The 14,230-nt window shown below is 32.3% G+C and overlaps 1 protein-coding gene across 1 annotated transcript; it reads right to left on the bottom strand.

The window, feature by feature from the left end:
* Window positions 1–3,907: 3,907 nt before the first annotated feature.
* On the bottom strand, window positions 3,908–5,431 carry LOC107921025 (trihelix transcription factor GT-2-like). Its single transcript, NM_001327184.1, has 2 exons — window positions 5,151–5,431; window positions 3,908–5,054 (listed from the first exon to the last, which is right to left on the bottom strand). The coding sequence occupies exons 1-2, from the start codon at window positions 5,429–5,431 to the stop codon at window positions 3,908–3,910; spliced, it is 1,428 nt and encodes a 475-aa protein (NP_001314113.1).
* Window positions 5,432–14,230: the final 8,799 nt, after the last annotated feature.

The following is a 14,230-nucleotide window of genomic DNA, read 5'->3' as shown; positions in this document are numbered from 1 at the left end:
AGTCGTGACTAGTTTTGAGAAAGGCATTCCATTGATAAAATTCTTGGAACGAGTACATCTTTTGATGAAACAAAGTATGGCACAAAATGTGATCATCAAACTCCTTAGTAGGAAGATAGGGTCTAATGCATTACATGGTAAAATCCCAATCAAATGATTTCTATACAATGGTGTTGGTGGAAAGTCTCTAGACTGTATTTGAACAATATCTTATGGTTTAACCTTGGTTGCCTTCCTTAAATGTCGCTCAACCATATTCGAACAATAAGGTTACAAGGATCCGATTACAAGATTTATTTAGAGCAATGTACAAAAATTAGCATCTTAAAAGTGATCAGGGAATTTGATTAAGATTGATTATCACATATAGTGGAGCACACACGAAGTTTACTTAAACGACAATTTGTATTAACCTAAACTAACCATTGATCTCCAAAATTAGCATTGAACGAAATTTATAGAGGATGCATGGAGTATGAATCACTATCAAACATACGATTTAATTGTGGAAGATATTATCATATAATAGAGAGACGCCCAAAGAACGTTACAATCACTATCAAACATACGTTTTAATTGTGGAAGATATTATCATATAATAGAGAGACGCCCAAAGAACGTTACAGCTAGAGGTGTGCATAGGTCGGCCAGGCTCAATTAAAAATTTAGGCCCATTTGCTAGGCTCAGGCCCGGTCCAAAAAATGGGTCTCAAATTTTGCCCAAGCCTGGCCCGGATAAAAAAGCTAAAATCCTGGTCCGACTTGGCCCACCCATATTAATTTTTATATTTTTTATATAATTTTAAAATATATATAATACATCAAAAATACTAAAAATATCAAAATAAATATTTCCCAACAAAATGAAAATAAATTTTAAAAAATATCTATACTTAAATAATACTAAGATATATGCAACTTAACAAGCAAATGTCTCTAAAATAATAACAAAATTAACAAATATCTTTAAAATAATAACAAAATTAACAGTAAAATAAGTTTTATATAATATCCAAATAATAACAACAAGATAGTAGCAACATAATAGTAAAATAGTAGCAAAATAGGGAGAAAACAACAAAAAAATAGTATTTAGAAAAAGTAATTTTTTTTGTCATTTAGTAAATTTGGGCTGGGCCTAGGGCCAAAATGCCTTACTTGAGGCCCGACCCGTTTTTTAAACGGACCTTATTTTTTTGTCCAAACTCATTTTTTGAGCTTATATTTTTGCCCAAATTCTTTCACATTTTAGGCGAGCCTTCGGGCCAAACCGGGTAGCCCGACTTATGAGTAGGTCTAATTACAACAAAGGATTAACAAACACAACTAAATGCGAAACCATCGTTACACATAGAGTTGTGATACAGGAATACGAGTGTTGGAGGTGGTGGAAAACGACCTAGCAAAATAGTAAGAAAGTGAATTTCAATAAATTTTAAATTCAGGAAGCCAATCAAGGAGTATCACAATTTGATACCCTTGTATAATTTTTTTTTTTGCCTAGGTACCCTTGTGTTTAGTAATGGATGGGTAGAGTCTTCTAGAGAAGAGAGGTTGAAAACACAAAGGGAAGGAAGCAGACCCACAGTGTAATGGCCCAAAGTTGAGTGGGCAGTCAATTTTCAAGGTCTAGTTGCTGACAAGGAGCTAAGTTGCACATTAAATTTTTAAAAAAATAAATAAATATTAAATAGTTTATTGTATTTTTTAAATTTTATTTTAATATTTTTTTTAAAAAAATTATCAAATTCTTTTATCAAATTAAATGACAAAAGATTGTGGAAGATATAGATTGTTTTAGGTTAAATTCTAGTTATGGTTATTATACTCTAATTTAACATAACTTAGCTTCTGTACTTGTACGATATCACTAGCTATTTCAAATAGTTAATACCTTAACTATATCGATTAAAATATTAAGACTAAATTTATTTTTAAAAATATCAATTTCAATTTATCATGTCGAAATAAATTTTTTTTAAATGTGCTTTTAAGAAGAATTCATGTCATCATTTAATTGAAATAGCTAAGTATTTGGACTAACTAATGTCATTGTAAAAATAGAAAATCAAATTATGTAAAATTAAATTATAAATAATAAATCTCAAATGTGAGCATAGTAAAGTGATTTAAACTGCAGTTTGATCATTCTTTTAAATGGCTAACAGAGTGGGAGTTGTGTCATAAAGGGCATTCCTTTTATTTAGAGAGTATAATATAGTTCAAAATATGGTTATGATCCCTTTACTATGTTTAAATTTAGGATTTAATATTTATAGTTTAATTTTACATAATCTGTTTTCTATATTTCTATAATATCATCAGCTAATCCAAATATTTCTATAATTTAAGATTTAATATTTATAGTTTCATTGTATAGCATTCGCTCCCCTTGCCCTAATTGTATTTCATATAATTTACCCCCTTAAGCCATAACGTTATACATTATATTAATAAAGTATATTTCAATTTTTAATTATATAATTTTAATAATAATCAAATATTAATATATGATGGACCTTGAAAGACTAAATTTAGAGGCTCAATATGGACTTTAAAGCAAAATTCCAAAATTAATTGATTTGGTCCATACCATACATATTAGGTTAGTAACTTTCTTGTATATTGGTTTGTATGTATTATTAAGGAATTATCTTCCTCTGGTAAGGTGCCGACACTGTTGAGAGAAAAAGAAAGGAGTTTGATATCGAGACTGAGAGCACAGAGTAAAAAAATATAAATTATCTTCCTCTTGGCTTAAGCAAAAGACCTCGAAAAACAGCATATTCAGCCATGAAAATTGTAAAGACAAGGCTTCGCAATAGAATGGAGGATGATTTTCTTTCAACTTACTTGGTGGCATACATCGAAAAAGAGATAGCTCGAGAATTTTCAACAGATTCTTTCATTGATGAGTTCGATCTTATAAAAAGCGGATGGTGCAATTTAGGATGCTTAGTATTGAGAAATAGGACTAAGGCCAATTTTTTTAATTTAATTTTTGGAATTATAAAGATATTTATGAAAATTTTAGTATAGTATTAGTTATTCTTTTTTGCACATTAGAAAGAAATATTTAATTTTATATAGTGTGATTTTTTTCTTTTAATTTTCTTACAGTTAAACCGTTCATACTTTTTAAATAATATTAAATTGATTTGTTTGATAAGAAAAAAATATCAATGAAGAATTGACATTCTTTTACGTTAAAAAAAAAGGCTTTTCGGATTTAAAAGTTTTGCCCAATTAGAATAAAATCCTGAATTCATCCTTGGATATATATAACCTTCAACTTTTGCATTATTTCTCGAGCCAGGATTAGGTTCAATAAGAAAATAATATTCAATCCATAATCAAACTAATCCAGTTTAGTGTTACATTTTCCAAAACATATCATATTCAATAGGTTCATAAGCTTTGCTCATGTTGGACAATATGTTATCTAAAATCCAATGGCTAAAAACAAAAAACACTTTGAGACATATCAATACATATATCTATGGCATGCACTAATCTATTAGCCAAGAACTTAGCAACAATCTCATAGAGAACAGTACCTAAGCTATAAAGCGGATGCAGTTGCTACAAATCAATACAAAAGTTTACCATTTCTCACATTTACACCACCATCAACAAGAACATGAACAAGAAAAATATACAGCACTAGGCCTCTTTTTTCCCTGTCTATTATTATGAGGAATGAGATTCTCAACTTATTCATTTATCTAAAAAAATAAATAATAATGAACCTCTTACTATATGCTACAAACCCCCCCACCCCAATGTGTGCTCACCTATAAAAGTTCAATTCACCATTAACCGGATCCTGTCCCACTTAGCTGTTGATTCTTGGCATTTATCTGACTATCATGTGGGCAAATGAAATTTCAGTGGTTTCCTTCTGACATCACTCAGCTGTGCCCATCGAAACTGGTTTGCTAGCTACAAGTTCATAGCTACCCCCTTCATCTTCTTCCTCATCATCGTTTTGATCACTTTCCATCATGTCTTCCATTATAGTATCATGGTGTTGTTGATGGGGCTCTAAAGGAGGTGGCCATTGCTTCTCTGGGCGTACCATCAAGGGGTTGGATTTGGAAGAACAGTCATGTTTGTTCTTTTCTCTATATAAAACATCAAGTAGGTGAAAGTAGGGACATGTTTTTGAATCAACCGGCCTTCGCTTGTTGCTTTCTTTCACCTTCTTGAAATACTTATTTATGTTCTCCCATTTCTCTTTGCATCTTTTGGCGTTCCGATTGTAACCAAGCTTTTTCATTTCGTTTGATATCTCCTCCCATAATGGTCCTTTAGGACTATTGTCTTGGTATTTAGAATCAAGGCTAGTTCTTATCTTAATCAATGCTTCGATTTCAACTTTAGGCCATCTTGATGAACTTGATGTATGGGTTTGAATTTGATTCCCATTATCCGGTGGTGGAGCAACCGCCGCAGGAACCACTGCCGTTGGCGGTAGTGGACTATTTTGTGACTGCCCCAGGTTTTGTTTCTCGGATAATTTCTGCAAAAAGGCCATTATAGCTGCATCTTTGGCTGCTGCTATTGATCTTTCTTGGGCTAATATCTCTCTTTCTGTATTTAATCTTGACATTTCTTGTACCTTCCAAGCTTCATCACGGACAATTCTTTCACGCTCATGTTTCTCAATTGCTTCCAAGAATGTCTTCTGCATCACTTGTTGCTTCTGAATCACCTCTTTCATTAACCTCTCGAAAAAATCCATCCATTTTCTTTTCCTCTTCTTACGACCTTGTAATTCTAAATCAGATGAAGTCGACGAAGAAATAGAATTCGACATTTGAACTGCCGAAATGGACTGATTTATAGTAGCTGCTGCTGTCATTGGCGGTCGTGGTGGCCATTGAATGGAAGGCTGATTTTGAAAAGCTTCTAACTGATCACAAAACCGATAAGTCTTACCATCGGCCTTACCACTTCGTCCATCTTTAGTTCTCTTATGGTACTTGTAAACATTCTCGAATTTCTCCTTGCATTTCTTGGCACTTCGATGATAACCAAGCTCTGCTAGTTTCCTGACATTTTTACATAAAATAAACTTAGATCTCTACTCATCAAACTTACAGGAAACCGAAAGAAAAAAAATATAAAAAAGAAAAGATAATAATGACCTTGAAACCTCTTCCCATAATGGACCCTTAACGCTAGCTTCACGAAAAGTAACATCCATATCAGACCTTATTTTCAAAAGTGCCAAAGTCTCTTGCCTCGGCCATCGGTTACCTCCAAAAGAACGGTCACCTTCATCAACTTTGCTTCTATTATCTTCACCGGTATTGTTATTATTGCCGTCGTTGGTATCAAACACAGCAACAGCAGCAGCAGCTTCATTTCTTCCATTACGACCACCGACGCTGCTAACACTAGCAGTTGTGCCACCACCACCCAGCATATATGAACGTTTTCTTTATCCTACAAGTAGTCCTTTCTTCCTCTTCGTTTTTGCCCCTTGACAAGATCCAGCTATTTACTCACAGCTTTCAATGGAAAAAAAAGAAAAAGAAAAAAAAAGAGCATAATAACTTAAAAAAATGATTTTAACTTTTTTTATTTATTTTTTAAAATTTATATTATTTATCAAATTACTTTAAAATATATGTGAAAATTGATATAGGTTAACAATTAATTATTGATGCGATATACACATGAATTAACGTACTTTAATTGTCATTCATGTTAAGATGTTTTAATAAACAATATAAATTTAAAATTTTAAAAATTAAAATGAATATTTATAAAATTGAAGTGCGAAAACCAATTATACCAATAATAATAATGGCTTTGTATTAGACCTGTTTATAAGTTAAATTTGGTCTTGACAAAACTTTAGGTCTCGACTTCGATAAAAATACTAATATTTGAGTTTGATTCAGTTTGCCTATACTAATTTTTTATATTATTTTTTAAAAATATAATACACTAAAAATATTAAAAAAATATTTATCAACAAATTAAAAATAAATTTAAAAAGACTTTTATACTTAAATAATACTAAAATAGTAACAAGATTAACAATAAAGTAATAACATAATAGTGAAAATGACAGTAAAAATAGTGAGAAAACAATAAAAAATATAATAGTAAAATAGAAGATTTTTTTTCTTTTTGTAAATTTGAGTTGGTCTGGCCTGGGGCAAAAAAACCCTTATCCAAGGTTAAATAGATCTTTTTTTTTTACCGAAATTCATTCTTCAAACTTATATTTTTATTCAAATCTCTTAACTTTTCAGATGAATCTTCAAACTGCCAAACTCATAAAGTCTAGTTTTTATTCATGTAGGGGAATTTATTACTCTATTATTGTCTGATGTGGATAGAGGTGTTCATGGGCCGGGCTATCCGGCTTGGCCCGAAGGCTCGCCCGAAATGTGAGAGGGTTTGGGCAAAAATATAGGCTCGAAAAATGGGCTTGGACAAAAAAATAAGGCCCATTTAAAAAATGGGTCGAGCCTCAGGTAAGGTATTTTTAGCCCAGACCCGACCCGAATTCACTAAAGGACAAAAAAAATCTGCATTTTTTTATTTTTGAATGTTATCTTCTCCTTGTTTTGCTACCAATTTACTATTATGTTGCTACTATTTTGTCATTATTATTTGGATATTGTATAAAACTTATTTTATTGTTAATTTTGTTATTATTTTAAAGGCATTTGTTAATTTTTTTTATTATTTTAGAGGCATTTGCTTATTAAGTTACATCTATCTTAGTATTATTTAAGTTTACATATTTTTTAAAATGTATTTTCAATTTGTTGGAAAATATTTATTTTGATATTTTTAGTATTTTTGATGTATTATATATTTAAAAATAATATAAAAATTAATATAAAAGGGTTGGGTAAGGCCTGAATTTTAATATTTTTATCTGAATCAGATTTGAAAAAAATTTTAAACTTATTTTTTAGACCCGACCGAGCCCGAGCTTAATAAATAAACATAAAATTTTAATTAAACCTAATCTAAACTTAACCCAACTTGATCCATAATCATATCTAGGGTTCTGCTTGTCAAATGTCAATATCAAAGAAGTTGTGTCTTATTTGACCTTTTTTTCTTTTTTCTTTTTTTTTTTGCTTTTTTTACTTAAATACCTTTTGTGTACTCTTTTGCAGTGGAATCTTCAGGGTTTTATTATTAGTTTTTCTAGAAAAGGCAAAATAAATAAATAAAAAGGGTTGGTTGGTTGGTTGTATAAAAAGAAGAGCAAAGAGGAGGTGGAGGATTGCCTTTTCCATTTATTATTATTTTGAGAGTAATAATTAGGGCACAGAATGATATATTTATCAAATATGGAAAAGACAAATCAACATTTCAGAAATTTATAACAGCTGTTGCTCATCATTTTTATTTAGTTAAAAGCCGGGGCCCCACCTCTTCCCTTTTATTTTTAGGCAGAGTGAATTTCTAGCTCGGAGTCTTTTTAAGAAAAATTGGAGGGCCGATTTTGCTGACCCGATTCATGATTTAAAAGTATTTTTATAACTTTTTTTCTTCTTTAATAAGTATGTGATTTGACTTGTTGAGTTTTGCCAGTTGATAAGCTTTTTTACTTTAATAAAATATATTCAATAGAAAAATATATATCGGAAAAATTTGAAGAAAATGTCAAATTTTTTTTTAAAAAATAGGGTTTGAGATCAACTTTTGAGATATTTAAGAAAATATGTTAATTTTGGAGAGAGAAAGAAAATGCGTCCAACAAGACGCGCTTTTAATTTCTTTCTCTTCGACTCTTTGTTTTTTTAAGGTTTAAAGGTTTTTTAAGGTTTAAGGTTTTGTATTTTTTGTTTAATGTTTAATGTTTTTCTTTCTTAAGGTTTACAGTTAGAAATTTGAAGAGAAATATTTATTTGTGCTTGTGTTTGAGGTAGACATTGTGATTAGCTTAAAAGTATATTTGAGTTGATGGTGATGCGATAACACTCGGAGACCCACATATTTCATTTGTCGTGTCGGGATGAAACCATTACCTTAGAAGCCCATCATATTGCAACTTAGAGTCCAAGTTCATAATGCTTATACGATCATGGGTTGAAGTATAACTAGGGGTTTTAGTTGACAGTGGTTATGCGATCATGGGTTCAAGTTTTATGATGCTAGAAGAGAATGCTTTATAAACCCGATACATAAGCTTAAAAGCATAATAATAGGGAGAAACAAAAGGGGTTTCCAGTGTAATCAACTTATTCATTTTCTCCATCTCCACAAAAAGCAGTATCTTAAACCTAATTGTCCAAAACTTATGACATAGTTAGATACAAGATGTAACACCCCTAACCCGTATCTATTGCCAGAATAGGGTTACGGAGCATTACTGAAGTTTACAGATCAAATACAGTTAATTCATATCATTTAGTCATAAATGAATCATATTCAATCATATTGTCCCTTATGTGGGCCATCGAGGCCCAAAATATGCATTAGAAACAAGTTGGGACTAAACCGGTTCTCAAGCGAGGTTGCGGAGTAAGCAACTTCTTGCCATCTGTACATATAAAGAGTTCATATATTACACCAAAAGTATAGCTACTCCGGTACCAGAACAGATGTGTTATAAACGTCATTAAGAGAACAAGGATTGATTTCAAATTATTAAAATCCAAGAATATACACCCAAATAAAACTCTCTTGTATGATATCCTCAACAGTTACCTAGCAAATCAATGAAAAACATCACCACACCAGTTAGGCAAAATCACTACCACACACACCACTAACACGCAATTCTTGTGGCTCGATCTCACAACGGGGGTATGGGTGAATCCCCTTGGCCAATGGGCCAAATACCGGGGTTCAATAACACTTCCCGTTACTACAACTGTTAGAAGCATTTCATAGATCAACTGAAGACAAAAAAATATGATTTATATTTACAAATATCAAAAGCACATTCTTAAACCGAAAACAAGTTGGGACTAAACCGAAATAGGGGCATACTGTCGTGTTCTAGCCCGTGTCCAATTTAGGGTGCTTACTGACTTGGGTCACACGGCCAATCCACACGCCGTGTGCTAGGTCATGTGAACAATTTAATTTGCATTAATTAGGTGCAGGGGTCACACGGCCAAGCCACACGCCCTATATGCTAGGCCGTGTGAAAATACCTGGGGCATTCTATTTCTCAATTTTAAAGATGCATGGGACACACGGCCAGATCACACGCCCGTGTGCTAGGCCGTGTGTCACACACGGTCAAGACACACGCTCGTATGGATAAAAAATAGGCCATTTTTAAGGCCACTTTTCCCACCCAACTTGTCTTTCACCTACTACAACATTTTAACACATCCTTAAACAAATTTCACACATTTGAATCAAGCCAAAACCAAGTATTATGCATGATATATCATCTCATATGTTCAAGTTTACAAACTTACTTATTTGTCGAAACATATAAACTTACCACATTAATCAAATACACATTTATACATGTTTATGTCTAATTTACTAAATCTAACACAACTATACCAAGCATACACATATCAAACATGATATATCCTCACATATAAATATACATCAAAATATGCCATCACTAGCCATCCCCAAAGGCTAGTTACAATTAAAACATATATATGCCAACATTAGCCAAACTATCATATACATGCCATTATAACCAAGTTTTAGTATTTTAAATATAACGAAAAGTCTGATAGATAGTGTGATGTAGCTCCGACCTGCTTCCAACCTTTATGAGCCTTCAAATACTATAAAACAGAGGAAACAAAACCAAGTAAGCATTTAATACTTAGTAAGTTCGTATAATGAGAAATTAACTTACCATTCATTTACATTAAAAGTAAGCATACAAAATACATTCAACAATTTGGCCAATAGCCTAAACATATAACTTCATCAAACATGTTAGTCATGTATTACATATATAAATCAAGAAACATATATGAACTCATTAAATATCAAACTTCCATGTACATAAACTTTTCACATCTTGTGTTCATATATCAATTTCATGTAATTCAAGTATTTTCGGGTAATGGTTCACTTTAATTTCATGTGGTCTCATGTCAGAGCTTGACCCGTTAAATCATTTGAAATATCGATGGATACATGGGTAGTACACTTGAAGTGTACAAATCTGTAACCCGTCAATTTATATTCGGGAATACTCATTCGAGCACATAAATAGGAAGCTCTTTCGAGCCATATAATAGAAAGCTCTAGAAAGCCATTAACGGGAAGATCATACGAGCCAATATCAGAAAGGTTCAAGTGAGCCAGTATCAGGAAGCTCTAGAGAGCCATTAATCAGGAAGTTCACGAAGAGCCATGTATCGGGACGCTCATAAGAGCTATGGTGTGTCCACAACACATGTAGGATCACAAACAAATCGAGATGCTCCGAAGAGCTATTAACGAGAAGCTTGCAAGAACCATTTAACGGAAGCTCATGAGAGTTAATAACGGGACTCTCTTTCAAGCTATGGTGTGTCCACAACACATGCAAGAACACAACTAACCGGGAACCCTGTATCCATCGAATTTCATTTGTTCAAACGAAATTTAATACTAGTCGGATCTACTTAGATATTTGCTCAATACTTTTACATAGCAATTATACATTTCACACACAAAAATATTCAATTTAAATCATTTAATTACACAAATAGTTACATAAACTTACCTCAACAATATTCGTGTATGCAAAATCTACTAATTTGACACATTTTCTTTTCCTCGATCTAACTCTGTATTTGGTCTATCCGGATCTATATGAATGAATTTAGAATCAATTTAATAAAATTTACATTCAACTCAATCCAATTCACACCTTATGCAAAATTACCATTTTGCCCTTTACTTTTAATTAATCTCGATTTTGTCCTTAGGCTCGGAAAATGAAATTCATGAAATTTAATCTTCATTCAAAGCCTAGAAATTTTTATATATAATACTAGCAACCCATGAATTCCATAAAATTTAGAATTTACCCTAAATTCAACATCTTTTTAACTTAATCCCTAAATCATGTTTTCATCAAAATTCTTTAATAAAATACCTTTAAATACTCATCAACATCTCAAATTCATCATCTAATAGCTTAAATTATATGGACTCATCAATGGTAACTTCCAAGATTTTCAATAAAATCAAAAACTAAGGTAAGGTTAATTGGACCTAATTGTAACAATCACAAAAACATAAAAATAGCAAGAAACGAGTAAGAATTGAACTTACAAGAAGCAAAAATTGAAAAAAAACCGAAACCCTCTTCAATTTCTGTTTTAGAACTGAAAATGATGATGAAAATGTCAAAATCCTTTAATTTTCCATTTGTTTCATTAAATTTGGCAAAATTTACAATTTTGGCCTTTTTTCACATCATTTTGTCATTTTTCCAAGCTTATGCCGCCTCAGCCATTTACTTTAGGCATATTTATGCCTAAATTCCTTCCTTATTTACTATTTAAGCTATTTATTAATTATTTCTTTTAGTTAACAAGTTTTGTAACTTTTTTAATCTAGTCCTTTTTAACAAATTAAACATGTAATCGGTGAAATTTCTTAACAAAATTTTCATACAACATTCCTATCATACCATAGACTATAAAATAATATTAAAATAAATTTTCTTCCGACCTCAAATTTGTGGTCCCGAAACCACTGTTCCGATTTCACTGAAAACGGACTGTTACACAAGATTACTCTTAGTGGGAGCAACTGTGGCAGTGGAGAGAAGCTAAAACTCGAGTGAGGGTGACAATGATTGTAGTTATTAATGATTTCTTTAATCACAGCAACTGCTGCCGCCCTGTAAAAACCTTAAGCTTTTTTCCAGCACCATATTCACTCCTCTCTTGAAACTCCTCTTGCCCCTAACTCCATCATAGGTTTTGAACAGTGAGGTTAATGATACTGTTTTGGTGGAGATGCAGAAAAAGAATAAACTGATTATACTAGAAAGCCCATTAGTTTTTCCAATGATTATGGTTTCAAACTTATGTATCGGGTTTATAAAGCATCATCTTCAAGTATCATGAAATTTGCACCTGTGACTGCATAACCATCGTCAACTAGGCTCTCGAGTTATAATCCAACCCCTAACCGCTTAACCACCGTCAACCACGAGCCCTAATTATACTTCAACCCGTGACCGTATAACCACTGTGAACTGAAGGCCGAGTAGCAATATGCCAGGCTTTTAAGGTGATAATTCAATCCCCATACTGCAGATGAAATGTCGGAGTCTTTGAGTGCCACTGCACCACTGTGAACTCAAATACATATTAAAACTATCATATTGTCTCCCTTAAACACAAATAAACCTTTCCATCTAAAAAATTCAACACTCAACCAAAAAATATAACATTTTAGGAGAGAATTGTTTAGGATTTAAGGATTGTGGCTGAAAGAGATGATGTATTAAGGGGGAGTGAAACCCCCTTTATATAAGAAACCGGGGGGAAAATTGAGAAATAAAAAAAATAATGTACCAACTGAGATATTTGAAAGTTATCCCGGGATTCCAAAAAATTTTCATGAGTTTGGATGAGGTATGACTTGTCCAGATGTCTAAATCGTATTTCGATGCAAGAATAGGGTTGCGCATAGGTATGAAATTGTACCTATATTCCCAAATGTTAATATATTTCTCGTGGAATTTCGCCTAATCTTCATTGGTCCTCCTCCACAAGTCGACTTTGTGCAGTTCTTCGAGGTCCTAAGGTGACAGCAGAATGGTTCGCCTAAACTCGAACTGATGCATCACTTGGTAAGATTCATGCAACTCTACAGTCGGGAAAACTATCAATGGCATCTTCACGTGCCAGATATTGAATTGGCTAAAAATTCGACAGGGATGCATTCTTGAATTTTCGATCGGCGTATGACATTCATTCAAACTATAGTATGAAATTATAAATATTGTTATCTACCTAATATTAAATTTCAAATACTTGTGTAAATATTATATAATTGAAAAATTCAAAAACTAACCTCCGCTTCCGATCATTGATTTAACAGTAGCCGGATATCTTTGAGCTTGTCTACTATACCCACATGACTTGCCCCATTGTTCCACCTATTCAAATAATATGTTATTTCAAAAATATAATAATGAATAAATATTATGATAACTATATTATCAAATGAATTTTACCTTGTTATGAATGAGAATCGATAAGGGGCGTTCACTTGGGGACATAAAAATGGTAGTCGGAACCATGCCCATGCTACAGAAGGAGTATGCAACCATTAATTTTAATTTTTTTTGGTTGGTCGCCTAACGCATCTCTCAGTATAGTGTGGCCAACACAGTTGATCCTCAATTGAGTCACCCCATTTCCTTCAAGTCAACGAGTTGTAGTAGCCACTTTAGATGTACTAAATTTTGAGATTTATCGAGTATTAGAATGCCCCTGATTAACCTCAGGATGAAATTTCAGCCGTCTTATTGTCTTTTAAGGGTACTCGTGGAGTTATCAAGATAATTGAAATTTTCTTCCAACCATTTCATATTTATTCGGCTACCAAAAAACTTCTCCTACACCTTGCCTAATAGTGCATCGTAAATGCCACTCCAATCGCCAACATACACTGCCCCCGTAATGACTGGCCCATCGATCGATAAATTGAGTTTTAACGCTATGTCCTCAAGTGTGATTGTATACTTGTTGCATGGAAGATGGAATATGTGTGTCTTGGGTCTACATCTTTCTACCAATGTGCTGATAAGTGTGGGATCCAATTTACACCCCCTGAGCATAAGAGACACGTGCAAGAATCCCACCTCTTGCAAGTCTCCTTCAATTACACGTGATGCCTCATAGATAAATTGTGGATGTACATCTCTAAAATTCTATCTTCGACCTGATTATATAAATATAAAGAAATTTTAAATTTAATAATGTTCACAACTTAATAATGAACTTAATTCCAATTAAAAATTTAGAAATATTTTCTTACTATTTGCAGTTGGACACAGGAAATGTACTTGTTATCGAAACAAATTAGAGAAATTGCCATTATAAAAATCAAATAAAAACAAATAAATTACGAAATGTAAAATTAAAACAATTTTTTTAGGGAAATTATCTTTTAAAAATTGAGAACTAAAAACTTTAAAGAATTGAGTGAATGGATGACTTGTAAGAATTGAGAAAATTAGAAGAATGGGATTTGAATGCAAAAGGGAGAAAATGGCTTGAATTTATATAGTAAATAAACTAGCTATTTT

The sequence above is a fragment of the Gossypium hirsutum genome, chromosome A01 (genome assembly GCF_007990345.1).
Source record: "Gossypium hirsutum isolate 1008001.06 chromosome A01, Gossypium_hirsutum_v2.1, whole genome shotgun sequence".
Lineage (NCBI taxonomy): Eukaryota > Viridiplantae > Streptophyta > Magnoliopsida > Malvales > Malvaceae > Gossypium > Gossypium hirsutum.
This window is presented reverse-complemented; position numbering and strand designations above follow the sequence as displayed.

What these genes read in the sequence shown, in the direction of transcription:
- LOC107921025 (NM_001327184.1), bottom strand. Translation starts at nt 5,431, where the DNA reads ATGCTGGGTGGTGGTGGCACAACTGCTAGTGTTAGCAGCGTCGGTGGT. An exon ending in TTATGGGAAGAGGTTTCAAG is followed by an intron (nt 5,055 to 5,150) that starts GTCATTATTATC and finishes TAAAAATGTCAG; the next exon opens with GAAACTAGCAGAGCTTGGTT.